Source organism: Gopherus evgoodei, unplaced genomic scaffold (genome assembly GCF_007399415.2).
Source record: "Gopherus evgoodei ecotype Sinaloan lineage unplaced genomic scaffold, rGopEvg1_v1.p scaffold_32_arrow_ctg1, whole genome shotgun sequence".
Classification (NCBI taxonomy): domain Eukaryota; kingdom Metazoa; phylum Chordata; order Testudines; family Testudinidae; genus Gopherus; species Gopherus evgoodei.
Genome location: NW_022059994.1, coordinates 144,226 through 162,264, shown reverse-complemented (window position 1 = coordinate 162,264; position 18,039 = coordinate 144,226). Strand labels below are relative to the sequence as shown.

The 18,039-nt window shown below is 49.5% G+C and overlaps 1 protein-coding gene and 1 non-coding gene across 3 annotated transcripts; one reads left to right on the top strand and one right to left on the bottom strand.

Moving 5' to 3' along the window:
* The first annotated feature begins 217 nt into the window (after positions 1–217).
* Positions 218–10,917, top strand: LOC115640976 (zinc finger protein RFP-like). 2 transcript variants are annotated; one of them, XM_030544042.1, is made up of 6 exons: positions 218–671; positions 2,435–2,530; positions 4,650–4,880; positions 5,904–5,926; positions 8,238–8,353; positions 10,015–10,917. In XM_030544042.1, exons 1-6 carry the CDS (start codon positions 255–257, stop codon positions 10,554–10,556), a joined length of 1,425 nt encoding a protein of 474 aa, XP_030399902.1. In that variant the 5' UTR covers positions 218–254; the 3' UTR covers positions 10,557–10,917. The 2 variants fall into 2 exon arrangements, with proteins under 2 accessions (XP_030399902.1, XP_030399903.1); XM_030544043.1 differs by lacking the exon at positions 4,650–4,880.
* Positions 10,918–14,807: 3,890 nt separating this feature from the next.
* Positions 14,808–14,880, bottom strand: TRNAK-CUU. The gene has a single exon. It is a non-coding gene; the product is annotated as a tRNA-Lys (tRNA).
* Positions 14,881–18,039: the final 3,159 nt, after the last annotated feature.

Genomic DNA, 18,039 nt, shown 5'->3' with positions numbered 1-18,039 from the left:
CTTAAAGAAACACAGAAAGATTTATCACCTTCCCCCCACTTCAGCACTGCTCTTTGCCTGGGGGAATTTAATATCGGTCCCTTCACAGAGAGCTTTGCATTTCTTTGCACAGTCTCCAGAGCCTGAAAATCAAACAGGCTTCCCCCCCAGCTCAGCCAATGAGATAGACCCTAAGTGAACAAACACCCAATTGCGGCTGCAGTCTAAAGGCAGGAAAGTGAAATGAAACCTGTCACTTTCCCCTGCTGGGAGCCATGGCTGCAGACAGCCCTGTACAGAGGCTCCAGGATGAAGCCTCTTGTTCCATCTGTCTGGAGTATTTCAAAGACCCGGTATCTATCCACTGTGGGCACAACTTCTGCCGGGCCTGCATCACCAACTACTGGGAGGAATCGGATACCAACTTCTCCTGCCCCCAGTGCAGAGAAACTGCCCAGCAGAGAAACTTCAGACCCAACAGGGAGCTGGCGAAAATTATCGAAATAGCCAAGCGGCTGAGCTTACAGGCAGCCAAAGGCTCAGGAGGCGAGCGAGTGTGTGAGAAACACCAGGAAACCCTGAAGCTGTTCTGCGAGGAGGATCAAGCCCCCATCTGTGTGATCTGCCGAGAGTCCCAGGCTCACAGAGCTCATATGGTGGTTCCCATAGAGGAGGCTGCCCAGGAGTACAAGGTAGGGAAGCCCAGTCTGTTGTAACAGGCAGGAGTTTAAATAAGTAAAGCATCACATAGAATGGGATCTTCCACTGTGAATTTCTAGACTTGCACATATTTAGGGTTCTTGCTAGTTTAATCTGAATGCCTCATTTCCTGTGTGTGTATATATACACACACATACCATTAAGAAGACAGGAAATGACACACTTACGTTAGTTGATCTCTGTTCTCAACCTCTTGCTGAATAACGTCTGGGAGTTGGATCAAAGTGACGCTGAACTTTTGCTACCTAATAGTTCTGTTCAAAATGACATGCTCAGGAGCTGAATAAAACCGACATCACTAATACAGGGCCCAATTCAGCAAAACACTTAGGCACGAGCTTAACTTTAAGAGCATGAATTGTCTGACTGAAGACAATGTAGCTATTGCCTTAATCTAACGCGGTGGTCACCAGCCGGTAGATCGCGATAGACTGGTCAATCCTGGAGCCTCTGCCAGTCAATCGCGATCTCTGACTGCTAAAAGTCTGGCAGCACAGTGGGTCTAAGCAGGCTCCCTGCCTGCCCTGTCCCCACGCCATTCCCAGATGCATGTGTCTGCGGCATCTGAGGGGAAGGGGCAGTGGGTCTCTGTGAACTGCTTGCGCCTGCAAGCACCGCCCCTGCAGCTCCCATTGGTTGTAGTGCCCGGCCAATGGGAGCTGTGGAGTTAGCACTGGGGGGGCAGGGCCAGTGGCAGCGCAAGGAGTTGCCTGCTGCCCTCTCCCCCCTGGGCTGCAGAGATATGCCAGCTGCTTCCCAGAGCGCTATGGGACCAGGACAGGCAGGGAGCCTCCCTTAGACCCGTTGCACAGTCAACTGGGAGCCACCTCGCACCCCTTCCTGCACCCACACCCTGCCCCAACTCAGAGTCTCCTCCTGCACCCAATCTCCCTCCCAGACCCCACACTCCCTCCCTCCCTCCCACTCCCCAGCCCCAGCTCTGAACCCACACCCAAACTCACTCCCAGAGCTTGCACCCTCACTCCCTCCTGCATCCCAACCCCCTGCCCTAGCCTGGAGCCTCCTTCTGCACCCAAGCTCCCTCCCAGAACCTGCATCCCTCCCTCCTGCACCCCAATCCCCTGCTCCAGGCTCAACCTGGAGCCACCTCCCACATGCCAAATCCCTCCGCTCCAGCCCAGAGACTGCACCCTCTGCACCCCAACCTGCTGCCCCACCCCGGTGAAAGTGAGTGACGGTGTGGGAGAGTGAGCAAGGGAGGGAGGGAGGGAATGGAGTGAGCAGCACGGGGCCTCAGGGAAGGGGTGGGTAGATCCTGGGTTGATCTTAAATTCAAAAAGCGATCTTGTACGTAAAAAGGTTGGAGACCACTGATCTAACACAAGCATGTGTTTCAGTGTTTTGCTGAACAATGGCCATTCTTTTCCTTTCTCTGCGTCACTCATTTTATTCCTGACACAGGAATCACTCACTTCTTGGTTCCCAAACATGTGATGTCTCAGAGGCCAGGGGGCCAAGGATCATACAGACCAAGATTGTAACATCAGTAACCAGTAAAACAGTCCAGTGAATTGGAGGAGACAAACCTGGTGGCCAACTATGCATGGCTGTAGAATCATTTTCTCCTTTTGAGTTAAATCAGCTGCAAAGAGTTTAAACAAATGCAGTCATATCCATGCAGCTGGGATGTAGTTTGTAGGGACTGGATTCTCCCTACGCTGCTATCCAAAGAAGGGAAAAAAAGTTAAACACCCAACATTATTTCTTTGCTCAGGAAAAAATTCAGATCCAATTACAGATTCTGAAGGAAGAGAGAGAAAAGCTGATGGGATTGAAACTGACCAAAGAGGCAAGAATCTGGGAGCATCTGGTAGGTACCAATTGTTATTATCCAGCAAGGACATGTAGGTGCGTGTCCCTCCCAGGGTGGGTATCTGGTAGTGTGGCGGTGGGAGAGTCTGGGTCTCATGCTGTGACCACGTGTCACTGAGTGAGATCCTGTGTTTCTATGTTCCGCTTTGGTGATGTCCCATCTCTGTCGGCTGGATTGTGGCAGAGACTGTGTGTCTTGTACTCAGGCTGGTGAAAATGCCCCTGGACTCTGATATGTGAAGGGGGAGAGATGCAGTGTGTAATCCTGGGCTGGCTTGCACCAGGCATGAGGCCATGGCCTGGCTGCCTCCTTTCCCTCTCCTGAGCAGCCAGAAGCATCGCATCTGCTCCAGGGGCACAAGGCAGCTCATGTGATACAGAAAGTGCCTGTTCTCCCCCCGTCCCTGCTGAGTCCAGGCTCAGTCTGGGCCTGTGTGTCTGTGTTTGGACAGGCTGTGAATTTCTGGGGGTTCCTGTTTGCACCCCTAGATGTCTACATGTTTGGGCATCTCTGGTAGCTGGGCAACTATCTGGATTTCCTGAGTTAATGTATTAGCGCAGGGGTCGGCAACCATTCAGGAGTGCGGTGCTGAGTCTTCATTTATTCACTCGGATTTAAGGTTTCGCGCGCCAGTCATACACTGTAATGTTTTTAGGAGGTCTCTTTCTATAAGTCTATAATATACAACTAAACGATTGTTGTAGGTAAAGTAAATAAGGTTTTAAAAATGTTTAAGAAGCTTCATTTAAAATTAAATTAAAATGCAGAGCTCCTCGGACCAGGGGCCAGGACCCGGGCAGTGTGAGTGTCAGTGTAAATCAGCTCGCATGCCGCCTTCGGCAAGCGTGCCATAAGTTGCCTACCCCTGTATTAGAGGGTTAAGCTGTCTGTTGAGTTCTCTTTTGTTTCATTCTTTTTTGTTTGTTTGCTTCCCCCAGCCTCTCTCACTCTCAGTGTGATCCAGGTCTGTCTACACAGTAACTAGACACCCATGGCTGGCCCGTGCCAGCTGACTCAGGTTCGCCGGGCTCAGGCTGTGGGGGTCTAGGACCCTGAGAAGTGAAGGGTCCCAGAGCTCAGGCTCCACCCTGAACCCTGAAGTCTACACAGCAATGAAACAGCCCTGCATCCCAGAAGCACTGACTTTCTGTTTTCCCTGGGGGTACTCAACCCCCGCTCTGCCCCACGCCCACCCTCACTTCCCCCCTTCCCCCAAGGCCCTGCCCCATTCCACACCCTCCCCCGAGTACGCCCCAGCCTCGTTCCTCCTCTTCCTGTCCCTGCTTCTCCCCCTCCCCGCCCCAGCGCATCATACACGCCACTGAACAGATGATCACTGGCGTGTGAGAGGCGCTGTGTGAGGAGGAGGAGCTGATCAATGGGGCCGCTGGTGGGTATTGAGTACCCACTTTTTTTCTCTGTGAGTGCTCCAGCCCTGGAGCACCCATGGATTTGGCGCCTATGCTGCAGCCCAAGCCCTGCGAGCCCAAATCAGCTGGCACAGGTCAGCTGCAGGTTTTTCTTTGCTGTGTGGATAGACCCTCAGAGTCCTGTCTTAACTTCTCCTTCAGGGACCTACCTGAAAGGTCACAGACTCTCTCGTGTCAGGCTCATAGACTTACCAGTCAGATTACAGCCAGCAGGGAACTGTAGGAAAATCTTCCCCCTAACAATACTGGGAACTAAATAAATTCCTGGAGAATTGGTCCATCAATGGCTATTAGCCAGGATGGGCAGGGATGGTGTCCCTAGCCTGGTTGCCAGAAGGTGGGAATGAGTGACAGGGGATGGATCACTTGATGATCACCTGTTCTGTTCATTCCCTCTGAAGCACCTGGCATTGGCCATTGTCGGAAGACAGATCCTGGGCTAGATGGACTTCTGGTCTGACCCAGTCTGGCCGTTATGTATTTATGGGAAAGTTTCTCTCAAGCACTATTTAAGGTTGCAATAAAATACCCCTTCCCCCTCCCCACTGAGTACCCAGGGTCTCATCTGGAGCTGCCATGAATTGGCAGAGCTACCTTGATGTTTGTAGAGTTAAACCAGCTGAAGATCTGGCCCCAGGTGACTCACTCTGTGGGGCCTGCCCTGCCCTTTCCCTTCCTCATTACAGGAGCAGGTAGAAACAGAGAGGCTGAAGATTCTGTCTGAATTTGAGCAGCTGCGGCAGTTCCTGGAGGAGCAAGAGCAACTCCTGCTGGCCCGTTTGCAAGAGCTGGACAAGGAGATTGAGGAGAGAAGGGATGAAAACATTGCCAAACTTTTGGAGGAGATTTCCTGTCTAAATGACATGATCAGCGAGCTAGAGGGGAAGTGCCAGCAGCCAGCCAGTGAATTCCTGCAGGTGAGATACTGGATCCTGGATACACAAGAGCCTTGGAGTCCAGGAGTCAAACACTAGAGTAGAACTCACAGGTTATGCAGCTGAAATATAATTTTTGACTCTTTCTATCCATTAGTATTGTTATTTGCTTCATTGTTCAGAGAACCTGGGTATTTTAAATCAAATATAACCTAAGTACTCAAATGTCCCCCATGACCATCGGATCTGCATGCCTCCCCAAAATTAATGCATTGATCCTCTTCTTAGGGAAGTATTATTAGCTGTAATTTACAGATGGGGTGGACTGAGGCAAAGAAACCTGGATCCCAAAGGGACTTGTCATTGCAAGGCCTAACTTTCAGGGCCTTAGAAAATCACTGTAACAACAGTGGGATCCACAACGTTAGGCCCCCAGACTCCCTGCATGAGGCACTGACAGAGCTAGGCACCGAAGAACGGGAGCCACAAAAGCCAGCATGCTAGGCAAGAAGCCGCCGAAGCCGGCCGATGGGAGATGCCGAGGAGAGGGGTGTGTCTCATGCCCATCACTCTTACAAAGAGAGGTGCCCAAATCTGGACTGCAGGGGAGGCGCCTGGCTCTTGCAAATGGGAACCCCTTACCTGGAGACTGATGGCTTCCGGTGCTTAAATCGTTCTTGTGGAAAAGAGTCAGGTGGGTAACTAGTGCCCAATAAATCCACGCTGGTGGCAGAGCTGGCTTGCCCTTGTAACCTTTAGCTCAGTAATTCGGGTACTCAGTCGGGAGGTAAGAAATTCTGGTTCAATCCCTGTCTGATGAGAAGAAGAGATGTGACAGGGGTTCCCCACCTTAGAGATACATACCCTATCCCCTGGCCTAAAGAGCGGATTTCAGTTTGCTTCTCTTTGAGCCTACTCAAAGGAAGGGGCACAATGGACTAAGCAGTTAGGTACAAAGAATAGCCCTAAGGTTATATCCTGAATTCATCTAAACAGCTACCGAGATTGGTTTGCGTTGCATCTCGTTGATTTCACTAAGATTCCTTCTCTCCCTTCCCCTTCTAGGATGTCCGAAGCACCTTGAGCAGGTATGTGGCTCCTTCTCACTCTCACTCACAAGTTTCCATTCTGTTCTTATTATCGGTTTGTATTGTGTTAGTATTTAGGGGCCCCAAAGCACAGACTAATAGGGCTTCATTATGCTAGGCAATGGACAAAAACGTAACAGACACTCCATGCCATAGGCACCGATTCCATGGGTGGTGTGTGGCTGCAGCACCCACGGAAGAAAAATAGAGGGTGCTCAGCACCCACCGGTGACCCCGCTGATCAGCTCCTCCCCCTCCCTCCCAGCAGCTCCCGCCCACTGCGGATCAGCTGTTTGGTGATGTGCAGGAGGCACTAGGGTGGAGGGGGCAGAGAGAGGGCGGGGCGCACTCAAGAGAAGGGGTGGAATGGGGTGGGAAGAGGTGGGCCGGGGCGGGGTCTTGTGGGAAGGGATGGAGTGGGGCAGAGCGTGGGCTGAGCACTCCCAGGAAATGAGGAAGCCAGCGCCTGTCCTGCCATACACCTCACTGGGAAAGAATCCCTCCTTCCTTGCCCTTTTGACTAGGACAAGTGTCGGTGTCCTATGCTCCATAAAGCCCTACCTTGCAGGTCCCTCCGAATGAGGAGACCCGGGTGCTTTCCTCCTCCTAGAGGGAAGGCAGAGTGAATTTCCAAACACACAGTGGCTCTCGTAGTGAAACAAGATTTATGTGAACATAGAGCAAGAAGATCATTTTTAAAAAATTGATGATCTCCACATATCTATGTTTATATCTTTACTGGCTGAGAGCAAAATTCTTGGCTACCTGATAACTTTTGGGTGATGCATGAGGCAAGCTGGAGCTGTGGCGTTCTCTCAGTCCACTTCCAAGCGCTTAAATGGCCACATCACAAAGATGTACAGCACAGACATCATATTTTTTGCCCACTTATTGGTAAATCGCAGCAGGAAAGCCAAGGATGGAATTGGCCATGGGTTCAGACGGGTTTTGTCTGGTCCATATATAAAGCACAGGAATAAAACTCTGTTAGGGAAGCTTCAACTGAGGGCTTGTCTACACAGCCATCTTACAACAATGAAACTTGCTTGGTCAGGGGTGTGAAAAAACACACCCAGTGGTGAGCTGGAGCCAGTTTACACTGGTTCGCGGAAACTGGTTATTAAATTTAGAAGCCCTTTTAGAACTGGTTGTCCTGCGTGGGACAACCAGTTCTAAAGGGGCTTCTAAATTTAACATCTGCAGCAGGTAACCTGGGGAGGGGGACACACAGGAGAACCGCTCCCCGCCCTAGCTCACCTCTGCCTCCCTGGGCCTGAGCGTGAAGCCGCCGCTTGCTTCTCAGCCCTCCCAGGCTTCCTGCATGAACGGCTGATTTGCGGGAAGTGGGGGGTCTGCAAGCTCAGCCTGACCCACTGCTCTAGGCGCTGCGCAGTGACATGGCCCGGCTCCAGCCGAGCGGCACGGCTGTAGCGCCGCCAGCCACCTCCAGGCAGCACGGAAAGGGGGCAGGGAGCTGTGTTTGCGTGTGTGTGTGTGGATAGGGCAGGGGAGTTCGGGGTGGTGGTTGGGGTGGAGGGGGTGGATAGAGGTCGGGATGGTCAGAGGGCAGGGAACGGGGGGTTGAATGGGGGCAAGGGTCCCGGAGGAGCAGTCAGGAAGGAGGAGGGGTTGGATGGGGCTGTGGGAGGCAGTCAAGGGCAGAGGTTCCAGGGGCGGTCAGGGGACACGGAAAAGGGGTGGTTGGATGGGGCAGGGGTCCCAGGGGGCCATCAGAAATGAGGAGGGGTTGGATAGGGCAGTCAGGGGACAGGGAAGGGGGGTGGATGGGGAAGAAGCCCCGGAGGGCGGGGGCGGGCCATGACCCTTTTGTGGGGTGAGAAGGGAACCGGTTGTTAAGATTATGGCAGCTCATCACTGAACACACCCCAATGAGTGATGCAAGTTTCAGCGCTGTAAAGCAGCAGTGTAGATAGTGCACCAGTGCTGGGAGCTACTCCCCTCGTGGGGGTGGTTTTTTTATAGCGCTGGGAGAGAGCTGGAGCTGGAGCCGCGACTACACAACCACGTTAAAGCACTGCCACGGCAGTGCTTTAATGTTGGTAGAGGAGACATACCCTGAGGCTGGGATACACAAAGGCAGTCTAGGGGTAGAATCGTGGCCCTGCTGAAGTCATAAGAAATTTTGCTATGGACTTCACTGGGATCAGGGTTTCACCCCAGTCCTATCAGGACAGCGGGGTTCTGTAGCATAAAAGTCATGGGGAAAGAATTTTTTTTTTAAAAAAAGCAAACAAACAATGGAGAATAAGGCATAAACTAAATAATGAATTAGAATCGTCTTTCATTCCAGGTGTGAGCTGGGGAAGGTCCCGCAACCGGAGGAGGTTTCTCCTGAGCCAGAGAAAACCCCCAGTAGCATCTCTCATAAATATATTGCTCTAAAGGAGACTCTAAGGAAATTCCAAGGTACAGAGAAGGGATCTGGGAAGAGGGGAACTTGACATATGACAGTGGGAGGAGATGGACCAATTAGCTGTTCATGTAAAGTTCAGACAATAACAGTAAACCATGATGTTGTGATTACTGAACTCTGTCAGGGCCTAGAGCAGGGGTTCTCAACCATTTTTTGGCTAGAACCCCCTTTGAAAATATTTCAGGCTCTGATGACCCCCTCAAAAAATGATGACCTCCCTCCACACTGCGTCTTCCTTACTTCTGTGCTGCTGCTGGCGGCAACGCTGCCTTCAGAGCTAGGAGCCACACCCACCACTCTTGCGAGCCCCCCCCCCAGTGGTCTTGCGATCCCCTTTTAGGTTGGACCTCCGCAGTTTGGGAAATGCTGGACCAGAAGAGATTCCTTGGGACTAGAACATGGGATGAGAGCTGGTTGGAAAGTGAGAGATGTTTTGTCTCTCTCACACACACACTTACTTTTGAAAATGTTTCTTTACAAATAATTCATAAGTATTATCGAAATTTCTTTTTCCCATGGGGCAGTTGTATCCTCCCCAATGCCCTCATCTACCATTCCTGATCCCTCCTTTCACCCTGCACCCCTCTGGGCTATCCTTTTCTCTACTTCTACCTCTTGGCTGAGGGACCCACCCAGGCTGCTGATGCTGGTGTCCCTCCTCTGAGGGCCGGCCTTAGGGAAAATGGTGCCCTGGGCGCATGGGAGGCAGGTGAACCCCCCCTTTGGGGAGGTTAGCCTCTCGGCCCTGCCCTCTCTGTGCTGACGAAGCCCTGAGCACCCCAGCCGCACCTAGGGTGACCAGCCAGCAAGTGTGAAAAATCGGGATGGAGGTGGGGGGTAATAGGAGCCTATATTAAAAAAAGATCCAAAAATTGGGACTGTCCCTATAAAATCGGGACATCTGGTCACCCTAGCTGCATCGGCCCAAGCTGCCCCAGCCAGCCCAGCCCCTGGCCTCCAGTCTGAGCTAAGTCCCTGCCGGCTTCAGGGGAACGTAGGTAGGGCCTTGGGGTGGAGCATGGGTGGGGCCCCAGCCTGGGTTAGGGAGGCTTAGTCTCCCCTAGCCTTTGATATCCACCGCCTGTGCCTGGGCAAACTTGTCTTTTGGTGCTCCTGGCCCTCACATGTGCCCCACCACCCTATTGCCCGACCCCACTGGTCCCCCCCATCCAGGCCCCGCTGCCTTCCCTCAGTGCTTAATTTGTATTGAAAGAGGTGCCGGTGCTCAGCCCTGGCACAAATTAAGCACTGGCTGTCGGCAGGACAGGGGGTAGGAGGTACCAGTCCGGTGTCCCCTTAAATACCAAGCCTTGGGCAGCGGCCCAGCCCACCCACCTCTAAGGCCGGTCCTGCCTCCACTCTCCCCAGCTCTGTGGCTAGGAGTGGGGCAGCACAGTGGGAAGCAGAGAGGCAGAATCTGCAGCCAAAACTGCAGCTGTGACAGCACCTCTAGTGCCTGGGAGGTGGGAGCCGCAGTGAAATCCCTGCTCCGCCCCAGCAGAGGCAGCTCGCTGCAATCCGGGACAGAGAAGCAGGAAATTAGGGAGCGTCCCAGCCAGGATGGGGCTGCTGGGGAGTGTGAGAAATGGTCCCAGCTGCCCCCAGGGCTGAGCTCTGCCCCTAACACTCTGATTATCTCTTGGTCCCCCCCCAGTGGATGTGACTCTGGATCCAGACACGGCTCATCCTCGCCTCGTCCTGTCTGAGGATGGGAAAAGCGTGAGATGGGAAGACACGCGCCAGCATGTGCCTGACAATCCCAAGAGATTTGATTCTTCTCGTTGCGTGCTAGGCCTGGAGGGCTTCTCCTCGGGGAGGCATTACTGGGAGGTGGAGGTGGAGGATGGGGGAGCCTGGGCTGTAGGGGTGGCCAGAGAGTCTGTGAGGAGGAAGGGACGGGTCAATGTTAACCCAGAGGAGGGCATCTGGGCGGTGGGTCAGTGTGGGACTCAGTACCTGGCTCTCACCTCCCCCAAGATCCCCCTCTCCCTTGCTGAACGGCCCAGAACGATCGGGATTTATCTGGACTGCGAAGAGGGGCGGGTGGCATTTTTTGATGCTGATAATGAGGGCCCAATATTCACTTTCCCACCGGCCTCTGTCCCTGGAGAAAAAATCCTCCCTTTACTGTGTTTGGGGAGAGCATCCCAGTTCAGACTGTGTCCCTGCATCACAGGGTATAATGTAGAGCCTTAGAAATACACATGGTTAGCCTCACAGAGCCCAGTTTGTCCTGGAGGCCAAAGGGTATTTGTGCATGTCAAACCCAAGAGAAAGGGAAAAGGCATTGACCTGTCTGTGTGTCCCAACACTGATTCTGCAGGATTCTAGTAGTTTGCAGGGGCCTAGACTGGGACGGGGGCAACCAGAACCAGAAATGGGGCATTGGAGAAGGGTAATTGGATAGGGGGGAACGGGGAGGAGGTGGATACTGGAGAAGTGGACCTGAAAGGGTGGGAGCTAATTAATAATCTCCAGTTTTGAATGGGATTTTACAGGTGCATTTTTTAAAAAAGCAAATGGATTCTATGTTCTTATGATCCATGGAATAATTGTATTAAAGTGAATTGTAAAGTCCTCAAGGGTCCTTTTTAATCTCCCGGTGGATTTAAAAAGAAAACAAAATGGATTAAGTGAAACTGCAATAAGGGAGGCAGTGTGTCCAAGTGGATACAGCACTGGATTCAGGAGAGCTGGGTTCTCTTTCCAGCATAGCCACTAGCCTGTTAGAAGAGTTTGGGCATGGCTTTGTACTGCTCTCTCCCCATCTGTGAAATGGGGCTGATGCTGTTCTCCTTTGTAAAGTGGTCTGAGATCCTTGGTTGGAAAGTGCTGTCCGAGAACTCTATAGAGGCTTGCATCAGTGTGACTGAATCCATTTCAAGCAACACCCCTTTAGCTGAGACTGTGAAATGCTGTGTGTAGACAAGGCCATGTGTGCATCACGCTTGTTAGCAGAGACTGATACTGGGCCCTTGCTCAAACACAGCACTATCTTCACTGAGGGACAGGAGCTGGTTGTGTCTGATGTATTAAAGCGGAGCTCCAGACCTGTCCCCCTCCCCTCCCAAGGTTTATTCCATTGGATGCAAAACACAGACTCCCAAACGAGTGAAAGCTTGTGTCCCAGGGGCAATCAAGAACCTCCAGGATGAGGAAGCAGGAGATTGGAGATGGATGGCATGGGAGAAAAAATATCCCTTGGATTTCAATGTACTGCTACTCTAGCTCTGACAAAGGAAGGAAGAATGGCCGTGTAGTTCAGATGTTAGCTTTGGACTCAGGAGATGCAGACTCCTTTCTTGGCGTTGCCTCAGGATTCCTGTGTAATTTGAAGTGAGTCATTAGACCGCTCCATGCCTCAGATTCTCCAGCAGGAGTGTGGGGATTGCACACTTTCCTGAAGTCACAGAGGTTGTGGGAGGTTAAATTAGTTTGTGCATGTGAGCTACCAACACTCTCCAAGATGAGACAGCAAAATGGTCTAACAGATAGTTTGAAAGTGTGAGTTCTCCACCTCGTCGCAGCGATATGGGGGTTATTGGAACAGGAAAAATGTCCGAAACTTCCAAACGGAGTGATAGAAAAAGACAGAAATTAGAAAAATTCCCATATACAGGGTGGGGAAATGTAATTCACCTACTAGATTTATATGGGTATTTAGCCTGTATGTATGGTGTCTATGGCTATTTTGGATATATGGGATTGTGCTTGCACATTTGCATCAGCGTCTCACACGCCCACTATGCTGATGTCTCATGCATATCTCTTAAATATATAGTTATGTTCACAGGCGCCAACTTTCCCATTTCCCCAGGGGGTGCTTTATCTCTGCTCTGCCCTAGGACCTGCCCCTACTCCACACTGTCCTCCAAGGCCCTACCCACCTCTGGACCCAGAGAGACAAAAGATTCCTGCCTTATGCCAAAGCTATAAAAGGGGGTGAAGCAGGACAAAGGGGCTGCCAGTCATGAGAAACCCCCTGCTTACCACCTAAGATGTCTGCTGGAACTAACAAGGACTGTACCAGGGGAAAGGATTGGGCCCAGACTAGGAAGGAGTCCAGTCTGTGGAAAAAACTGTGAAAAATGGAAAAAAAAATCTTGTGTCAAACTGCAATGCTGTTATAATTTTGGTTAGGCTAGGTAACAAGGAAAAACTAAGGTGCTGAGCTGTTTTTAGTTAAAGTCTGCAGCTTTGGGGGTGTGGCCCAGAGCCTGGGTCTGTGTTGCAGCAGGCTAGGGTGTCTGGCTCAACAAGGCAGGGTTCTGGAGTCCCAAGCTGGCAGGGAAAATGGGCTCAGAAGTAATTTCAGTCCCAAGGGGATCTCTGTGACCGAACCCATCACAGTGGCGTTGTCGAGCAGGATATGTGCCCAGCTGATTGCTTTGAGATACTGGTAGTGATTTTTAAGTGTGTTGTCTGGAGGACAGACAAAGTGCTTATTCGGGAAAGGAAAGATGACTCCTTTGCTTGCAAAATGACTGGGAAAGCTCTGGATACATTCAGTCAGATGCCTATTGCTGAGGCTTCAAACTATGGTCTATTTAAGGAATTGGTTTTGAAACAGGTTCAGATTATGCCCAAAACCTACAGGGTTAAATTCACAACTCTTTCAACTCCCAGGGCCCTTCTACAGCACAGATGATTTGTATACACGTTCACCGTGAGCCAAATTGGCAGGTTTCCGGGAGCCCTGTGCGTCCTATGTTGTTTTAGTCTCCCTGCTGATTTATTAGGAGACTAAAAGATGGACCCCAGAACTGAGGCAGACTACGGAGACCGCATTCTGAGAAAACAATGGTGAACCTCCAACGCCAGCAGTGTGGGCCACGTAGACAGGTAACCAGCACCCACAATCTTGACAAGCTTTTTTCCAGAATAACTCATCTTTTGGAAAAATAGGTGGAGCCTTTTTGACAATCTGGCTAAAGATTTTAGTGCCTAACTGGGAGCCTAGTTCTTCTGAAAATTTGTCCCTAGTGGTGGGTGTGAGACCTTCTGAAAATTCTGGCCAATGTGTCTGGAAGCTCCAAGAACCATCACAACTTTGATCATTTACTAGAAAAGTATGAACAAAACCTTCCTTCCTTGACCTACAATCAGCTTGATTCCAGGCTGAGGTTTCAAGAGAATTGATTTTATTCTTAGATGCAATGCGAAACAAATACCCCCCTATAGACATTGGAAAAGGGAGTCTGAGCAAGAGGGTAACCATTGGCCTAGAGGTGAAAGGCCCATAGCCCATGCTCAGAAGTCTTCAGCAGCTAGATCTTAGGAATGGAAAAGCTTAATGATCTTTCTCTGGGGTGGTTACTTCCAAAGACTTGTATATAGCGCTGGGTGAAAGATTTTTGGATGAATATTCTATTTAGTGAAATATTTTGGTGGACCCAAAATGATTGTGTGGTTTCAGCAAGAAAAGTGAAAAAAAGAAAAAGATCTGCAATGTTGTTCTAATTTAGATTAGGCTAGGTAACAGGGAAAAACTAAATTGTTTGCACAAGTGCGTGTATTTGTCTGAAAGGGTGTGGAGGCTGGGCTTTAAGGGGAAGAGAGCCATATTGTAGTAGTTGGTAGCTTTTGCTTTCCCCAGGGCCTCCAAAGAGTTTTCGAACATTCTGGAGGAGGCCAGGAAGTTGCATCCTTCATGTTGAAGGAGAACTTCAGAAGGAAGGGTAGACTTTTGTTGAAGAGAGTAATTCCCTGACCAAGAAATGAACCCCAGGCCTTGGCAGTGAAAGCACCATATCCTAAGCACTAGGCCACCAGGAATATTTCCTTTGGGTTGTTGGGCTTGACTTTCTAGACCTACTTTCTGTCCAACTGAGGCCATTTGTTCTTCTTCAAAGGAACAGGCTCTCCTCTGAGCTCTGAGCTCTTTGTTTCCTTACGGTTCCCTTCCTATTTTTAGCACAGTCAACTGATATAAAAGAGAAACAGAAAATATATTAAAACAATTTCCAGTATTGTTATACATTGAGGCCACGTCTTTTTGTTTGTTTGTTTGTTTGTTTAAAAAAAACAGTTTCATTGCAATTTTGTTTTACTCTCCAAGGGCTTACAGAAATGTAGGAGGGATGAATAAGATGTGGTTGGAATCATCAGCCTCAAGCAATCTCCACCCCAATGAAGAGGGCCGGTGGAGGATTTGAGAAAGAAGCAGTTATCTCACCTACTGAGCACTGGCGAAGTTATAGAAAGAAGTAGAGAAGCTCTGGATCCCTGATGGGGAGCAATCAGCTTCTGAAAGGTTACTTTTTCCCTCTCTTGCCTGGGCTAGAAGAGCCTCAACTCTCTTAGAAGCATAGAGTTGTAAATTTGTCTTCTCTTCATGACCTACTAAAGGTTCCAGATAGCCTCAGCTGGTTGAGAGAACAAAGAGTGGATTCCCTTGTGCCCTGAGAACATAAGGGAGAGAGTAATGTTTAAGAGTGCAAGATCAAACACCCAATGTGGGGCTCAAACCCACAACCCTGAGATTAAGAGTCTCATGCGCTACCAACTGAGCTAGTCAGGCTAGGCTTGCAGGTATAGCAAAGGCCCAGAGAGTGCAAAAGAAGAGCGAAGGAAGTTTCTTTGCATGCTGAGATTCCACATTGGGTGTTTGATCTTGCACTCTTAAACATTACTCTCTCCCTTATGTTCTCAGGGCACAAGGGAATCCACTCTTTGTTCTCTCAACCAGCTGAGGCTATCTGGAACCTTTAGTAGGTCATGAAGAGAAGACAAATTGACAACTCCATGCTCCTAAGAGAGTTGAGGCTCTTCTAGCCCAGGCAAGAGAGGGAAAAAGTAACCTTTCAGAAGCTGATTGCTCCCCATCAGGGATCCAGAGCTTCTCTACTTCTTTCTATATCTTCGCCAGTGCTCAGTAGTTGAGATAACTGCTTCTTTCTCAAATCCTCCACCAGCCCTCTTCACTGGGGTGGAGATTGCTTGAGGCTGATGATTCCAACCACATCTTATTCATCCCTCCTACATTTCTGTAAGCCCTTGGAGAGTAAAACAAAATAGCAATGAAACTGGATTTTTTTAAAACAAACAAACAGAGGTGGCCTCAATGTATAACAATACTGGAAATTGTTTTAATATATTTTCTGTTTCTCTTTTATATCAGCTGACTGTGCTAAAAATAGGAAGGGAACCGTAAGGAAACAAAGAGCTCAGAGCTTGTGTTAACCTCCTTTGAAGAAGAACAAATGACCTCAGTTGGACAGAAAGTAGGTCTAGAAAGTCAAGCCCAACAACCCAAAAGCAATCTCCCTGGTGGTCTAGTGGTTAGGCTATGGTGCTTTCACTGCTAAGGCCTGGGGTTCATTTCTTGGTCAGGGAATTACTCTCTTCAACAAAAGTCTACCCTTCCTTCTGAACTTCTCCTTCAACATGAAGAATGCAACTTCCTGGCCTCCTCCAGAATGCTCGAAAACTCTTTGGAGGCCCTGGGGAAAGCAAAAGCTACCAACTACTACAATATGGCTCTCTTCCCCTTAAAGCCCAGCCTCCCCACCCTTTCAGACAAATACACGCACTTGTACAAACAATTTAGTTTTTCCCTGTTACCTAGCCTAACCTAAATTAGAACAACATTGCAGATCTTTTTCTTTTTTTCCACTTTTCTTGCTGAAACCACACAATCATTTTGGGTCCACCAAAATATTTCACTAAATAGAATATTCATCCAAAAATCTTTCACCCAGCGCTATATACAAGTCTTTGGAAATAGCCACCCCAGAGAAAGATTATTAAGCTTTTCCATTCCTAAGATCTAGCTGCTGAAGACTTCTGAGCATGGGCTATGGGACTTTCACCTCTAGGCCAATGGTTACCCTCTTGCTCAGGTGGCTACTGATGAAAGGCAACGGGGTTTAGTGGCAGATCCATTTCAGACTCCCTCTTCCAATGTCTACAGGGGGGTGTTTGTTTCGCATTGCATCTAAGAATAAAATCAATTCTCTTGAAACCTCAGCCTGAAATAAAGCTGATTGTAGGTCAAGGAAGGAAGGTTTTGTTCATCCTCTTCTAGTAAATGCTCAAAGTTGTGATGGTTCTTGGAGCTTCCAGACACATTGGCCAGAATTTTCAGAAGGTCTCACACCCACCACTAGGGACAGATTTTCAGAAGAACTAGGCTCCCAGTTAGGCACTAAAATCTTTAGCCAGATTGTCAAAAAGGCTCCACCTATTTTTCCAAAAGATGAGTTATTTTGGAAAAAAGCTTGTCAAGATTGTGGGTGCTGGTTACCTGTCTACGTGGCCCACACTGCTGGCGTTGGAGGTTCACCATTGTTTTCTCAGAATGCGGTCTCCGTAGTCTGCCTCAGTTCTGGGGTCCATCTTTTATTCTCCTAATAAATCAGCAGGGAGACTAAAACAACATAGGACGCACAGGGCTCCCGGAAACCTGCCAATTTGGCTCACGGTGAAGGTGTATACAAATCATCTGTGCTGTAGAAGGGCCCTGGGAGTTGAAAGAGTTGTGAATTTAACCCTGTAGGTTTTGGGCATAATCTGAACCTGTTTCAAAACCAATTCCTTAAATAGACCATAGTTTGAAGCCTCAGCAATAGGCATCTGACTGAATGTATCCAGAGCTTTCCCAGTCAATTTTGCAAGCAAAGGCGTCATCTTTCCTTTCCCGAATAAGCACTTTGTCTGTCCTCCAGACAACACACTTAAAAATCACTACCAGTGTCTCAAAGCAATCAGCTGGGCACATATCCTGCTCGACAACGCCACTGTGATGGGTTCGGTCACAGAGATCCCCTTGGGACTGAAATTACTTCCGAGCCCGTTTTCCCCACCAGCTTGGGACTCCAGAACCCTGCCTTGTTGAGCCAGACACCCTAGCCTGCTGCAACACAGACCCAGGCTCTGGGCCACACCCACAAAGCTGCAGACTTTAACTAAAAACAGCTCAGCACCTGTCTCCAGCACCCAGACACTCAGCTCCCAGTGGGATCCAAAATCCCAAACAAATCCCTTGTACTCTCTATAAAGCTTACACAGGGTAAATTCCTAAATTCTTCACCCTCTAGATCACTGACAGAGAGATATGCACAGCGGTTTGCTCCCCCAGCGATTAATCAGTTACTCTGGGTTTATTAAGAAACAAAAGTCATTTTTATTAAGTATAAAAAGGAGGAGTTAAGTGGTTTCAAGTCATAATAGACAGAACAAAGGAAGTCACCAAGCAAAATAAAACAAAACCTAAGCCTAAGACATAAAGAAACTGATTCCAGGGAATAGCTCACTCTCAGAGGTGGTTCCAATCAGCTTCTTTCACAGACTAGACTCCTTCCTAGTCTGAGCCCAATCCTTTCCCCTGCTACAGGCCTTCTTACTTCCAGCAGACATCTTAGCAGGGGTTTTCTCATGACTGGCAGCCCCTTTGTCCTGCTTCACCCCCTTTTCTAGCTTTGGCATAAGGCGGGAATCTTTTGTCTCTCTGGGTCCTCACCCTTCATTCTAAATGGAAAAAGACCAGATTTAAGATGGATTCCAGTATCGTGGTCTCTGTAAGACCCCTAGTCTCCATTCTTCCTGGGTTGGCCCACACGTACACAGGAAGGTTTGCATGTCAAAAAACCATTTACAACCAATTGTCTGGGTCAATGGGAGCCGTCAAGGTTTTCAGCCACCATTAGTGGCCCATGCTTTGCACATTTACAATAGGACC

Bases quoted from the DNA above. Each gene is read 5' to 3' on its own strand.
- LOC115640976 (XM_030544042.1), top strand. From the start codon at position 255: ATGGCTGCAGACAGCCCTGTACAGAGGCTCCAGGATGAAGCCTCTTGT. The intron at 4,881-5,903 runs GTGAGATACTGG...TTCCCCTTCTAG, and splicing joins CAGCCAGTGAATTCCTGCAG to GATGTCCGAAGCACCTTGAG. The intron at 5,927-8,237 runs GTATGTGGCTCC...CTTTCATTCCAG, and splicing joins GTCCGAAGCACCTTGAGCAG to GTGTGAGCTGGGGAAGGTCC.